This window comes from Folsomia candida, unplaced genomic scaffold (assembly GCF_002217175.1).
Source record: "Folsomia candida strain VU population unplaced genomic scaffold, ASM221717v1 Fcan01_Sc001, whole genome shotgun sequence".
In the NCBI taxonomy this organism is placed as follows: domain Eukaryota; kingdom Metazoa; phylum Arthropoda; class Collembola; order Entomobryomorpha; family Isotomidae; genus Folsomia; species Folsomia candida.
In genome coordinates, this window is record NW_019091193.1 from 5,930,572 (window position 1) to 5,943,609 (window position 13,038).

At 36.1% G+C, this 13,038-nt stretch overlaps 5 protein-coding genes across 5 annotated transcripts; 1 reads left to right on the top strand and 4 right to left on the bottom strand.

The window, feature by feature from the left end:
* Positions 1–432: 432 nt before the first annotated feature.
* Positions 433–1,676, bottom strand: LOC110859943 (protein canopy homolog 3). The gene is made up of 3 exons (XM_022109021.2): positions 1,503–1,676; positions 1,168–1,436; positions 433–1,089 (listed from the first exon to the last, which is right to left on the bottom strand). The coding sequence occupies exons 1-3, from the start codon at positions 1,630–1,632 to the stop codon at positions 859–861; spliced, it is 630 nt and encodes a 209-aa protein (XP_021964713.1). The 5' UTR covers positions 1,633–1,676; the 3' UTR covers positions 433–858.
* An 860-nt stretch (positions 1,677–2,536) lies between these two features.
* LOC110846581 lies at positions 2,537–3,473 on the bottom strand. Its single transcript, XM_022093386.2, has 4 exons — positions 3,249–3,473; positions 3,073–3,174; positions 2,784–2,938; positions 2,537–2,717 (listed from the first exon to the last, which is right to left on the bottom strand). Exons 1-4 carry the CDS (start codon positions 3,388–3,390, stop codon positions 2,640–2,642), a joined length of 477 nt encoding a protein of 158 aa, XP_021949078.1. The 5' UTR covers positions 3,391–3,473; the 3' UTR covers positions 2,537–2,639.
* A 514-nt stretch (positions 3,474–3,987) lies between these two features.
* Positions 3,988–5,122, top strand: LOC110846572. Its single transcript, XM_022093372.2, has 5 exons — positions 3,988–4,258; positions 4,354–4,435; positions 4,501–4,547; positions 4,625–4,817; positions 4,892–5,122. The coding sequence occupies exons 1-5, from the start codon at positions 4,082–4,084 to the stop codon at positions 4,984–4,986; spliced, it is 594 nt and encodes a 197-aa protein (XP_021949064.1). The 5' UTR covers positions 3,988–4,081; the 3' UTR covers positions 4,987–5,122.
* A 283-nt stretch (positions 5,123–5,405) lies between these two features.
* Positions 5,406–7,333, bottom strand: LOC118435783. The gene is made up of 2 exons (XM_035852200.1): positions 6,918–7,333; positions 5,406–6,479 (listed from the first exon to the last, which is right to left on the bottom strand). The coding sequence occupies exons 1-2, from the start codon at positions 7,153–7,155 to the stop codon at positions 5,644–5,646; spliced, it is 1,074 nt and encodes a 357-aa protein (XP_035708093.1). The 5' UTR covers positions 7,156–7,333; the 3' UTR covers positions 5,406–5,643.
* Positions 7,334–10,391: 3,058 nt separating this feature from the next.
* On the bottom strand, positions 10,392–12,855 carry LOC110860040 (venom serine carboxypeptidase). Its single transcript, XM_035852191.1, has 6 exons — positions 12,484–12,855; positions 12,225–12,408; positions 12,011–12,157; positions 11,513–11,760; positions 11,081–11,268; positions 10,392–11,002 (listed from the first exon to the last, which is right to left on the bottom strand). The coding sequence occupies exons 1-6, from the start codon at positions 12,817–12,819 to the stop codon at positions 10,648–10,650; spliced, it is 1,458 nt and encodes a 485-aa protein (XP_035708084.1). The 5' UTR covers positions 12,820–12,855; the 3' UTR covers positions 10,392–10,647.
* Between the last annotated feature and the right edge of the window lie 183 nt (positions 12,856–13,038).

The following is a 13,038-nucleotide window of genomic DNA, read 5'->3' on the forward strand; positions in this document are numbered from 1 at the left end:
AAATTAGTATACATAAGTTTGTGGGGAAGTGAAACGGAAGGATATGGGGAATGAAATGAAGCTAAACCAGAAAAGAAGGGGGAAGGACGACAAATATACACGTCAGCTTAAAAGCGTGGATTTGCTATTGTTCTTTTCTTAATTCAATTGCATAATTGCTAGTAATCGGGGATATGCATGTGTTCGTCTTGTGTGGCCAATATTGATTAATGTTAGTTTTTTCAGGAAGGGTGATGGGGAATTAAACTTCCATGGCGTAAATATGAGACAAAGGAATATGTTCTTATACAGAAACGCATGCATGATATACATACATATGTATGTATGAATGTACATACTTATACATCAGTGTCCAACACCTTTTTTCATGCACATTTGTGATGGATTTGATTTGGGATTCATAATTAATAAAATTGGATGTATGTACTTGTCTAAATATTCAAGATTTATGTATTTATTTTAAGTGTCATATAGTGAAATAGTTAATGTACAGGTGATCTACATTTGCTTAATTACTTATGATTGTACATATATGTAGCAATGAATGTGTAACATGCTATGCTATGCTTAGCTTCGCATTTGATAAAAATATGATTTACACATAATTTAAGAAAACTATTTGCCAAACAATTCGATAAGCCACGTAGGAATACATAGATAGGTTTGTGTGTACCGTACACATAGGTATGTACAAGAATCTGAGAACAATTATAATGTTAAAGAATATGTACATACCTAACGGGCAAGCCAATTATGAATAGCCGCAGCTAGCTAAGCATGAAATCATGTATATACGCAGATGTGTACATATATTTAATTATATATCAATATATGTAAATGTTTTCCTTAGTTGTTTTCCTAATTAATTAGCTCATCTTCCTCCAAACTTTGTCCAGGACTTGGATCATACTCCACAACGTCCGGTCTCTTGCGTCCAACCGTCTTCACCTTCTTTCTTGGCCCCAAGCATGTCTGGCTGTTCCTTTGCTTTAACACCACTCCCCTGCACAAGTAGTCCTGCAAGGACATCCCGGACCCTTCATGCTCCAAGTACCACACCTCAATCTCATCTTCCCACCGTTCCACAAACTGATGAAAAATAAAAAAAACTTACTTAATTTGACGCTACCCACTTTTATTGTTTATTAAAATAATCGGTATACTTACCTGGTCGCATTTTCCCTTGAAAAGCTGAATCTCTTCGTATCTGTACGCCCTCTTGGTGTCATTTAGCTTTTTCTCATATTCCATGTGAGCGTGGAACAGTTGGAGACATGTTCGTTCCGTTGATTCGATTAGGCGGAGCTGGCTCTTACCGTAGTCCAATTGAGGTGCAGCGTCTCTTAGTTCAAAATTGTACCCTTTTTCAATTACCTGGTAGTGGCGACCCGTTTCGATAAATTGATCCCCGAGCTTGTTCGTAACGACCCTGCAAACTGATGAGGGAAATTTAAAATTGATGCAATTTCATTTTTTAATCCAACTTTAAAATATGTATGTACCTTCGCATTTTGAGTTGTCCTTCGTAATGTAGTCAAGCTCTTCCTTGGTCTTGGCGATTACTTGGTTGCTCAGTTTTGCAGCGCCGGCTGACCCCACAAGAAGGGCCAGAAAATTAAAAGTGGCAAGCATGACGCCAAGCAAAGAAGTTGTGCGTTATCTGTTGGAATGATACATAAGAGACGCTCCTTCGTGTCAGAACTGTTTTAATTTTGATTTGTATGGGCACAGTTACCATAACAACGATCGGATCGATATGACCTTGGATAAGATAAGTGTTTCAAACTAGTGTTTTTTTATTGATCAATATTTATATTTTATCGCGAACTACATAAGAAGTACATACATGCAAACACTTTAAAGCAATAGAAAACTTGGTCAACAGGATTTCGTGCAAAAGCTATCCACATCCTGTAGTGGGTAGTTTTCCGTATAGCATTTCTTCAATTTCAGCCTATGTACATATGTGTGTGGGTGTAAATTACTAGTGGAAAATTTAAAACCGAATGCCTTCTTCATATTTACATATCACTGTTTATTTAATATGTTTGTCAGCATACATATATCTATGTATGTACGTATGTATCGCCGTTATATGTACGGATAGTAAATAGTGAGGGTATTCGTTATTTTTTTGTATCCTTAGTATCGTAAAATAGTTTACGAAGATAAAACAAGGGTTCAGGTTTCGTAAAAATCGTAAGCGTAGTAACGTGATTTTCGATGAGAAAATCTTACGACGCTTACAAAATCTCGTAAGCATCGTAAGTTATTTTACGATACGAAAAATACTAAGGATACGAAAAAATAATGAATACCCTCATCCTCAGTATATGTAATGATTTCAAGGCTCAACTATAAAGAACGAAGAGTATGAAATAAATGCATATTTATGAACATATGTATATATGTCTTAGCTTATGAAAAATATAACGTTTTTATTTTATAAAAACTAATTTTGCTCATGTGGCAAGTGGCTTTAGTCCAAGCTTCGACTTGCAAGCATAATTATTTCACTTAAATAAGAAAAAAATGGTTCGTCCTTCTACGATGCTCACAATTTTATTACATACTAAATTTTGAGAAATGAAAGATTTCGTTTGTATTTCTGAAGTCCAACCGAGAGGAGCTTAACATTCCTAAACGATATTGATTGGGATGACCAAGCAGAGTTCGTGCACGTAATTTTGGTAAGTTTTCAGTCGGAATTCGCCTTGCTGCAAGTACAAAAACATATTAGTTCGTACTGCATATGTATTTACTATCAAAATGTCTCATCGTACCCCCATGTGAGATGATGCCGCGTTGAATGTGTACGAAAAGACGTAAACTTGTGCAGGATCAATCGTGCTGTCAGGAATTGGTCCGTCAGAAAGTTCTAGGAGTTGAGTGTCCCTCAAAAGGATGGCCCTATGTGACATGTCCCAGTGGAAGTCCCCTACATTATACAATTCATGTTTTAAATTATGTTCGTAACGACTTTTTTAGTCATATTATTCTGAACTTAGAAATCGTAACATAATAAAGTTCTTCAAAAATAAATAATACATCGAATTAAATTATTTTACATACGTGGTCTAAACGTGACATCAAGCGTGTATGAGCTTCCAGCATTCAATGTGCATGGGGCGGATGCACATCCCGACAAGGTGACATCAACAAGAGTGGCAACTCCTACAGATTAAATAAAAGTAATAATTACTTATTTTCTCCTTATTATTATTAATTATCGTATCATTTTTAATTACCACAATCAGTAAATCCTGACAAAGCCAGTGGTCCCTGGGAAGCTTTGGGGCCAACATACTTCGTCAATGATGATCCTGGAAGAGACGCTGAATTGGCAGAGAGGACAATGCCAACAAGCACGGCGAATGATAACTTGAACATTTTGCAATGTAAATAAATCTTGCTGCTGTACAAAAATTTAGGATGTGTCGTTCTGTCTTTTGACTGCGTGAGGTGCAACTTGACCACAAGTATTTATACACTATTTACCATTTTATCATCACTGTGTAAAACTTAGACAAACAAGCCCCCACATGATCCAATCATAACTAATTGCTACATTTTCAATTGAAATTGTCAATCAACTCCGGGCTTATCTATCATGTGATTGCGGCATGATGCTTGCACCTCAATGGTCCCATATTCAAAACAATTGGCTGTGTAGCATGTCCCGTTTGGGAATCACATTCCAGCGAAGCATCCCATTGTCATGTGATGTGATCTATTAGATTAATTAATTTTGGAACGATTACAATCTACAAGAATGACTCGAAATACACACACAATGAGCTCATCAAATACACTGCGTAGTAAAATTAGGAAAGATATTAAATAAGTGCCAATTAATCATGCGTTGTGGATGCCTATTTCCACATGGATGACAAGCCGCTCAAGTAGGTGCACGAATTAATTAGTGATAGATAAGCTGCCTCTTTCTGCGCCCGACACTTCACATTCGTATAAATTTGAAGGATAGTCTGATCCTGGATACAGTTGTGTTTGCTAATCGTTCAGATAGACATATAAATATTTACATATTTAGTTCGAGAGAAATTCGGAAATTTTGAAAAAAATGAAATTAATACTTATCGTACTTTCCTTGACCGTTTTGGCCGGTCAGCAGGTTGCAGGTCACGGCCGTGTCGTCGATCCCCCACAGAGAGGCTCGCTTTGGAGGCTGCCAGAATACGCTTGGGCGAATCCTGGACATCAAGCTGATGATCAGGAACTCCTCTGTGGTGGGCGAGACGTGCGTAGTTTATTTTTAAAAATACATAATTTAATGATATTATTTTAATTGATGATTTTTTAAGAAATTTATAATTTATTTACCTATGTATTTAGGTGACTGACCCGTACGTTGGGGCTTGTGGACTTTGCGGTGACAGTCTTTTGGACCCAAGACCGAGAAAGCATGAAATTGGAGGTATGCTAAATTTCGATTTTAAAATTCATATGTATGCATTTAAAAATTAATTTCTAAAAAAACAGGTGAATACGAGCGAGGAATTATCACCAGAAATTATACCGTTGGCCAGGTGTGTACCGTTTCTCTTAAAATCGTTACTATGTAATCCCCTCCCTGAATTTTATGAATTTTATGATTTTTTTACAGACCGTGCCAATCGAAGTTTTCATCGCTGTTAACCACAATGGTTGGCATGAGTTCAGAATCTGTCCTTACAGCGTGACAGGTCAAGAGAGTGAAACGTGTTTTAACCAATATTTGCTGACCTTTGCATCCGGTGGTACCCGAGAGGACATCGGAGGTAACCAGAATCTTCGAACGAGCGTCATCCTTCCTCCAGGTTTGTATATAAATTCATGCGGTTAAACAAAGGAATAAGATTTGGAAAATAATTATTATTCTCATTATTTTTAGGACTAACGTGCGACAGGTGTGTTTTGCAATGGTCTTGGTTTGGGGAGGGGTCAAACCAATACTACAGAAATTGTGCGGACGTTTCCATCCACTAAAAAACTTTTGGAATTATACGTTGTCAAAGGGGATCCTCAATAAATAAGTAAATTTCCTGAAACTAACTACTCAATATTTGGAATAAAATCAAAGTTCAAAATCTTGCACTGAAATAAATGTATTTATAATTTCGAATTAAGCGTTCGAGGAATATCCTATAATTTACATAATATTCGCCGTAAAATCACAAATTATTAAAACTTTTACAAATATCCGGACGGTTTATCTCCAACGATAAAATTTATTATTGTCATATTATAGTTACACACACGTTATCGTATCACATATATTTTACGTAGGACAAAATATATATTTGGGCATGTGTACATCATTTTTGAGTATGTAAATAGTAGAATGGCAATGGCGTGGTTAGCTGTATAACTATTTATATATTCGTATTTTAAAATCATAAAGATATTGGTAAGTAAAAAAATTGAAACATTAAGACATGTCTTGTACATATGTACATACATAAAACTGAATATATACTGAGCAATTTAGCTATCGATCACAACCAGAACTCTTCAAGCACTTTTTTAAACTAGATAAAATGTCGTAATAAAAATTGAAAGAAAGCCTAACTTATTTGGATACTACATTATTTAATTATTCTGCAGCACACACCCTTGCACCATTTATGCACATACATGTCCAGCTTAAAGTAAAACAACCATTGACACAGTATGGTACAATGCTAACGAAAAACACAGTATCTTCAATCCCTTCGTTACATAGCCGAATGGTCCAATTGATATCCTAATCAGTCGAAAACTCTCCAATTGCTTCCTCCTGTACGCCGAAACCCTGCGAAGTTTCCAAAGTCTGATAAAATCGTTCGATCTGACTGTTACTTCGACCATTAACGGAACCATGAAATGGACCAACGTGACGAACAAGCATATGACAAACATTGACAGCAGAGTGATCGGAAATGGCACCGATCCCGTCAGTTTGATCAACATGTATCCACACGCGACACAGCAGACGAGCAAGACCATCATTGAAAATGGCAGAATCACGAAAGCGATCTGATTCAGGATTGTAATCATGACTTGAAGTTGCCGATACTTTAGCAAATTTCTAGCGAAGGAGGGAATTCTTCCAAATTTTAGGCCAAATTTTGAAACTCGGATTAAAATTTTGAAGTCGGTAATTGTACTTGTACCATTTTCCTCTTGGTATTTAACATCTTCAAAAAGTTTCTGATTTATCATTGACTTCAAAGAAATGTGAAACATCAAGTAGATATTAGTTCCGTATATGATGCAAGTATAGATTAGTACAGAGCCGTGTAATGTTGAAATTGATATGATAAACAGTCTGCAAAATAGAATCGGAATTGATGAAAGTGAAGATATATTTCGAAAAAGAAAGTAGGTTGGATCGACGTGTGGAAGAATAAGTGGAACGCTGCAAAAAACAAAAGTTGTCGCAATTGGAGCTGGAATCATGGCGTGAAGTAGTAATCCGATTAGTTTGGGTTCTTCATCCCCTGGATAAATTAAAAAGAAGTCGTTAAACAAAATTAAAAGAGGCAAAATTTTGCCAGGTTACATATTAACTATGTTAATGCACATTGTGGATTAACATGAATTTCTATTTGGATAAGTGTGCTTTAATACATATAAACATAATTTTACGTATACCGAAGGTTATAGCGATTACTTCGATTATGCAATATTAAGTATGCGCGATTTTGAATTATGCAATTTGTATATTAAGTAACGTATTGCGAAACTTGGCAGAAAGTCACCCTTACAATTAGTTTGTATCAGTACATATAATCTGCACATAATCAGTACATATAATCGTATGTAACTGCTTATGATAATCAGAGTTAAACTATAGTCTCAAACCTTCAGACTTCGGAGTCGTGCCGTATTCAATACAGTGCTAGAAAATATTTAGAATACAAAATTTAACGTCTTACCATCACCCCCATTCATGCAATCCTTCATATTTTGCAGATTTCCCAAAACGAAGCAGAGTTCCTGCACTTTGGAGATAAGCGTAACAATCACAACCACATCGAAACCGTAAACAACAACGTGCAGGAGAAACATGAGAATCGGAATGAGTGTAATTTCCGGATCTTTTTGATACGAAAGGATTTCCTTGAATACGATTAAAGTGTATGAAATTGTGGCCAGGATGATAACCAAGGACATAAAGTACCACGGGATCAGGTTTTGCTTTCTGGTTGGATATGGTTTCCATGACGACCGATCCCACGTGAAATATTGAAAATATTGAGCTTCACTAAATATAGCGAAGTGTTGAAGTGCATCGTATATTCGTAAGGATGGTGGATTATGCTTCACAGATTTTATGAATTTTAAGATCTTCATGTTTATCTTGACAGGGTTTTTAAGGACAAGGAAACTGTTTAATATGGTAAAGTTCGACACGGGTTGCAATTTAATATTCAAAATTGTCAAAGTCATTCCCAATTATTTTTAGTAATTATTAATGTGTGTTTTTGCTCCGACTGGGTTATGCGAAACTACATAGCCTTTTATATAGTTTGACATTTGCAACATTTAATAGGTGAACGTATGATTTATTTATTGTGTTTTTGGGCCACGGGTATAAAAAATAAAGCTGACGTATACCGTACATTACGAGCTAAAAAATTACTGCAATGTTGAGTAAGCTCTTATTTAAATATTTATATCTAGGCAACCACGGAATTATATACTCAAAACTCTAAAGCTTATTTTGGGAAGCAAACAGATTTAATAAAGTGGCGGTAGATTTATCAGCACAAATTGATAGCAGCATAGTATGTATATACATACATACTCGTATGTATACCACGGACACCTCAGATTCAAAAAAATTTGCCAGCCACTGGACACGCCCATCTATGACGTGACGTCGCTCACAAAAATTTGGGTAAATAAAAAAATGACCAACGGATACTAATTAATGGGTATAATCTTCACATAAAGTAGCTCCCATCTACTTAATAATTGCCCATTCTACACCCGATCAATGTTTAACAATTCTCGTTCCGTTTGTTGCTGGCAGTACACATGTGTAATCAAATTCAACCTTGGAATATTTTTATTTTATTCGTTGAAGAGAAGATACGACGTGGTCAACATATGTACATAGATGATGGAAAGACCAAATGCTAAGAAAAAATTAAGTTCCTCGCGTCTCAACGTTTTGAGAAATAAGCTTTCCTTTTTTGCATGAGAAAGTTGGGAAACTTTTTCCGAACCCTTCATACATGCATGTAGAAATATGCATATGGAAACAATATGATCGATCGCCGATGTCAAATTAATGAGTATAAACGATAAAATAAATCAATTCGGACGGGGTAGATGACGTAATTGCGTAAGAGGGACTAGAGTTAATTCCTTTGTTGATTATCTACATGAAGAAAAATATTTAAATCCATATCCTTTAAATAATTAATAAATATTTCATTTGCTAGACAGATATACAGATATGTAGGGCTATGTACAGGCTATGCCAAATATGTACATAAAACATTACTTACGCTCATATGACATTCTATTTAAATGTGCCGTGCTATATATAATTTAACAATTGTTACTTTAAAAACAAAAGGTTATGACACAGTGTGATACATGTATACAACGCTTGTCCAAAAAAGTTTGATCGGTATCGCCTTTTTTGCATGAAGGAATAGTTCAACTGATATTTTTAGCAATTGATTTTAAAATTCCAGAAAGCATATGTAAAGAAGCCTTCATGCTCAAAACCATCGATAAGTGTCATCATTTAGCGGCATTATGGCACCACACACAATAATTTTATAAATGTGTATGCCCATTACATACACTTCTGTTTTCCATTAAAAATACAGTAATTCAGATGTTTATATTTGTATCCATGCAAGGCAACCTTTCTCATGAAAAGTTACAAAGATTAAAGATTGTTTTCAGATAAAGAATTTATCCAAAGTCCAAACGTATAATTTTGTACACCGTTATGTAAACGAGAACTACATGCAAATACATGTGATGATACATCTGATACGATATTCGAATAATGTAATCTAGACTAAATCCTTGGCTGGGTACGGTTATGTACCCAAATTTTTGTTAAAACCTAGATAGCAATCTGTAAAAAATTACATCGCAATTTAGTAGATATTTGTAAAGTATGTACGTATTTATTAATGTCATCGGGGTAACTGGTTTAATTCGGAAATGAATTCAAGGCTAGTGTTTATACTAACAAATAAATGCTTCTGTTATTATTTACTGTTAACCTTTTCCTACAAATCTATCATTCATAATGAAATTTGAAAATATAATAATATCCACAATTTTGTTACCATTCACATTATCTTTGCAACTAGAAACTGAGTCCAGTTACCTGAGACAGATTATACAGTCAAGTCTTGATTCTTCGCAAATCAGTACTTTTTGCTCAGCAAATATACTGATTTTCCATGAAGATTATCACGTAAACGGTATAATTGATTCTACAAAATTCATCAAGCTAGTTTTTACTCACACGATTTCAATTTCCATATCCAACTCTGCAACTGCATCAAATTCTCTCACAACAATTGGCGACCATGAAGAAGGCAGTTTAACCAAATTATTTATAACGCGGAAAATTCTTCACTGCGCTGCAAATTCATTATCCATCATTTTAACTCAAGCCACACATACTCATATCCTCGAAAAACTATATTTTCCAGATAAAAATTCCATTGTCCTACTTTACCCGTTAACAAATAATCTTTTTCAGTTTCTACATAATCTAAGAAATTCTTACAGCCTCCCATTTCGCAACCCCATGGTTATCCTGGGACTAAATTACAACTCCCTCATGTGCTACACATGCCCACCTAAGGAAAGATTTCACCCTATAAAAATCACCACAAAATCCATCAGTTCCACCCACGTGCGCCTAGTTTCTAACGGATTCAAGTCTCCCGCCCTAATCACAGCCCTAGCCCATCTCCCAATCACTTTAGAAGACTACCAAAAAAATCCACTGACTCAAAACTGTGCTAAAAATTTCATCCTAGAGAAAAAATGTGTCCCAAAATACATCCAGTGGCAAATCCTTGCTCTCCTTTTAAACGTCACTTTCTCCCAGATGGATCAACAAGGTGAGAAATATGTACAGGTCGCAACTTTATGGGGAGAGAGAGGCACCAAGTGGGGTGCTACGGCTGGGGTTGGGTGGGGCGGTGGGGTACGTTCTAGTGTATACGTTGGCGGGATGTTTGATTGGTTTGGTTGTATTTTGTGGAGAAGTTGAGAAGACAAATAGGTATGCTTGTAAGATTTATGGGTGGTTCAAGAAGGCGGGAAAATTTAAAGTACCATGCACATGGAGAGCAACTAATTCTTTGAAACGCTTAAAACAAATTGCAAACAAAATCTCAATTTAGACATAATCAGCATCATATTTTGTTACAGTGTTAATAGAGAAATTTGTATTTCTGTTTAAATTATCTCTTATAGGTAAATGTTTAATTAAAATTTAAGTAAGTATGCATTTGAACTACGCATAATTTATATCTTTTACTGTGAAGGAATACTAATTTTTGTTAAATAAATACTTTCCTTGCTTACTTTCACCGTGCATAAACTGATAATTTTAAATCATGGAACCTTATTTAATACACACCAATGATTACAATAATTTACATATATAATTCCTCAAAACGGAAGACCCCTAGTAAATCTATGCATCAAATCATACATAACAATCGGTTGATCAACAGCCGCGAGATGACCGGCACTTCGAAGTAAGACGAAGGCGAAATTTCTCGCAAATTTCGTGTATCCTGCTATCATGCCGTTGACAAGCCATACTCGACGAGGTGCATTTTCCATGGCGTCACTCCCTGCCCAATCCAGCGTGGATATGAACTTCTGAATGCCCGTTTGGGGAACGACAACGTCCAACTGGGAGGCGTAGAAAAGGACGCGATAATTTTCCTGAAGCAACGTTTCTACCGACGGTTTCACAGATTTGCTAATATCCTCCCGCATGCTGTCCAACATGTCGATACTAAAATGAGTAAAGCATAATTTTTTTCAGTATTCGACTTTAAAAAATTGACAATTTTTTAATATGAATTATTCCCACCTTCTCGTAAATGGCTGATTTCCTACGTGAATAGCTCGCCGAACGTCGATATTATTAACGAAATCGATATAATTTCCAGTTTCCTTTCTTCTGACGGGTTGTAACATGTTGAAGTAGTCCGTGAAACCGGTCATGTTTTGAAAGTGGGATTCAATCTCACCATCGCCAACAATTAATCTTTCCACAGCCTGGAAATCAGAATCGTAACAAATCACATTATTTAGTGTTCTCCAGCTTTTATAAGCAGATACTAAAAAATTTCAATTTCAGAATTTTTTATGTCTACTGGTTTTCAAAAATAATATCTTTTCGTAAATATTGCTGCCCTATCTTCAAATATATATAGATTCAATTTTCCCTAAAGCATAGGACTACAAAAATTTCCAATTAAAATATTGTACTTAGAAATATTTCTAAGAGAAAATGGGTTACCGCTGTCGCCTCAACCCACTCCTCCCCTTCAATTAAATCCTTAACAGTAGCCTCCTCCTGGAGAAAAATATCCCTCTGCGCACCATCAATTAGCCCCAGATTGTAGAGAAAATCTCCATATTCGTTTTGCGTGTAAGGGTCGAAATATCCAGACCCAATCATTACGCCTTTCAACCTTATTTTATCAGCCTTCTTCTTTCCGATGTTCTCCGCATGAATTTTTACTCCCAAGGATGGAATGTATTTCCCTTAAAATCATTAAAACAATTTTTATTAGATATGCGAATTTTGTATCAGAGGTCAACACCGCCGATCGTAAGCCCGCCGATAGCAGTTTGCACGTCGTCGACGCCGCCTAGGAATATCTTAGATTTTCTATTCCTTCAACATTAGGACACCGCGGAAAAATCACAAAAATTTGCCACGCCGTCGCCCCAAAATTTGTCGGTGTTGACCTCTATTTCAGTCAATTGCTTAAGTTTTTTATGTAGTCCTCACCTGCATAAGATTCTCCCGCTATGTAAAAATCTCTTTGCAAAAATTCTGGAAATATTTGATAAAACAGCCGCATCGCGGTGTACAAATTTTGACTGATGTCCCCTTGATTTTTTCCGTATCCTTTTGAATCGTCGGTGAAGCTGAACCCTTCAGAATTCAAACTTAACCTTCAAATGGTGACAAAAATTGACAAACTTTAAACATAACGCGTCACCTGTCCCGACTGGAGAGTCCATGTAAATTATGGAGTGCGTCCTTGTCCAGGCGTACTCCCTGTTTTGCAAGATTCCACCCTTGCCAACTAATAGTGGACCATGTTCGACAAAAAGTCCGAACAAAGAAGACGTCCCGGGACCTCCGTTTAACCATAAAATTACCGGCGCTGTTTCCGGCTTGACCTGAATAGTTTTATGTATGTACCGCTTTTAAGGAAAATTCTTTAAAAAATCGGAAATTTATAAATATAGTGTTACCGCGGCCGGGACAAACCAGAAGAACAGGTTAGAATTATATTTTTTATTCACGGTGAGAAATCCACTGTAGCTTTCGAAACCATCGGATAAATTTCTAATCCGGGATTGTTCCCTGAATTTTGAGAACGGTTCATCCTCTAAGGCTTGGCCTAACTTGGCTCGTTCGTCTACATCAAGTAATAGCTGATCACCACATATATTGTTTACATCGAAGCCACAGTTATTTTTGGAAATTTGTGGGACAGATTCTTGAAATTGTAGCCAACAATTTACAACTATTTTACCCTGATAGGAAAGAAATACGAAAAGAGAGTATAAATAACGTGTCAACTTCATCTTGAACTTGTCAATTGAAGTGTCACCTCAGTATCACCACGTGAATGCACAGACATGTCAAAGTTGTTATACGATATTAGAAAGTAGTTTAGTTGCTATTTAGCGTTTTATGAAATAGAAATCGAAGCGTGGACATTTTTCATCTCTTGATATATGTGCGGATGTATATGTACATATGTATGTACTGCGGAGGGTAAAAGTGGTTGATCGGCAGATGGA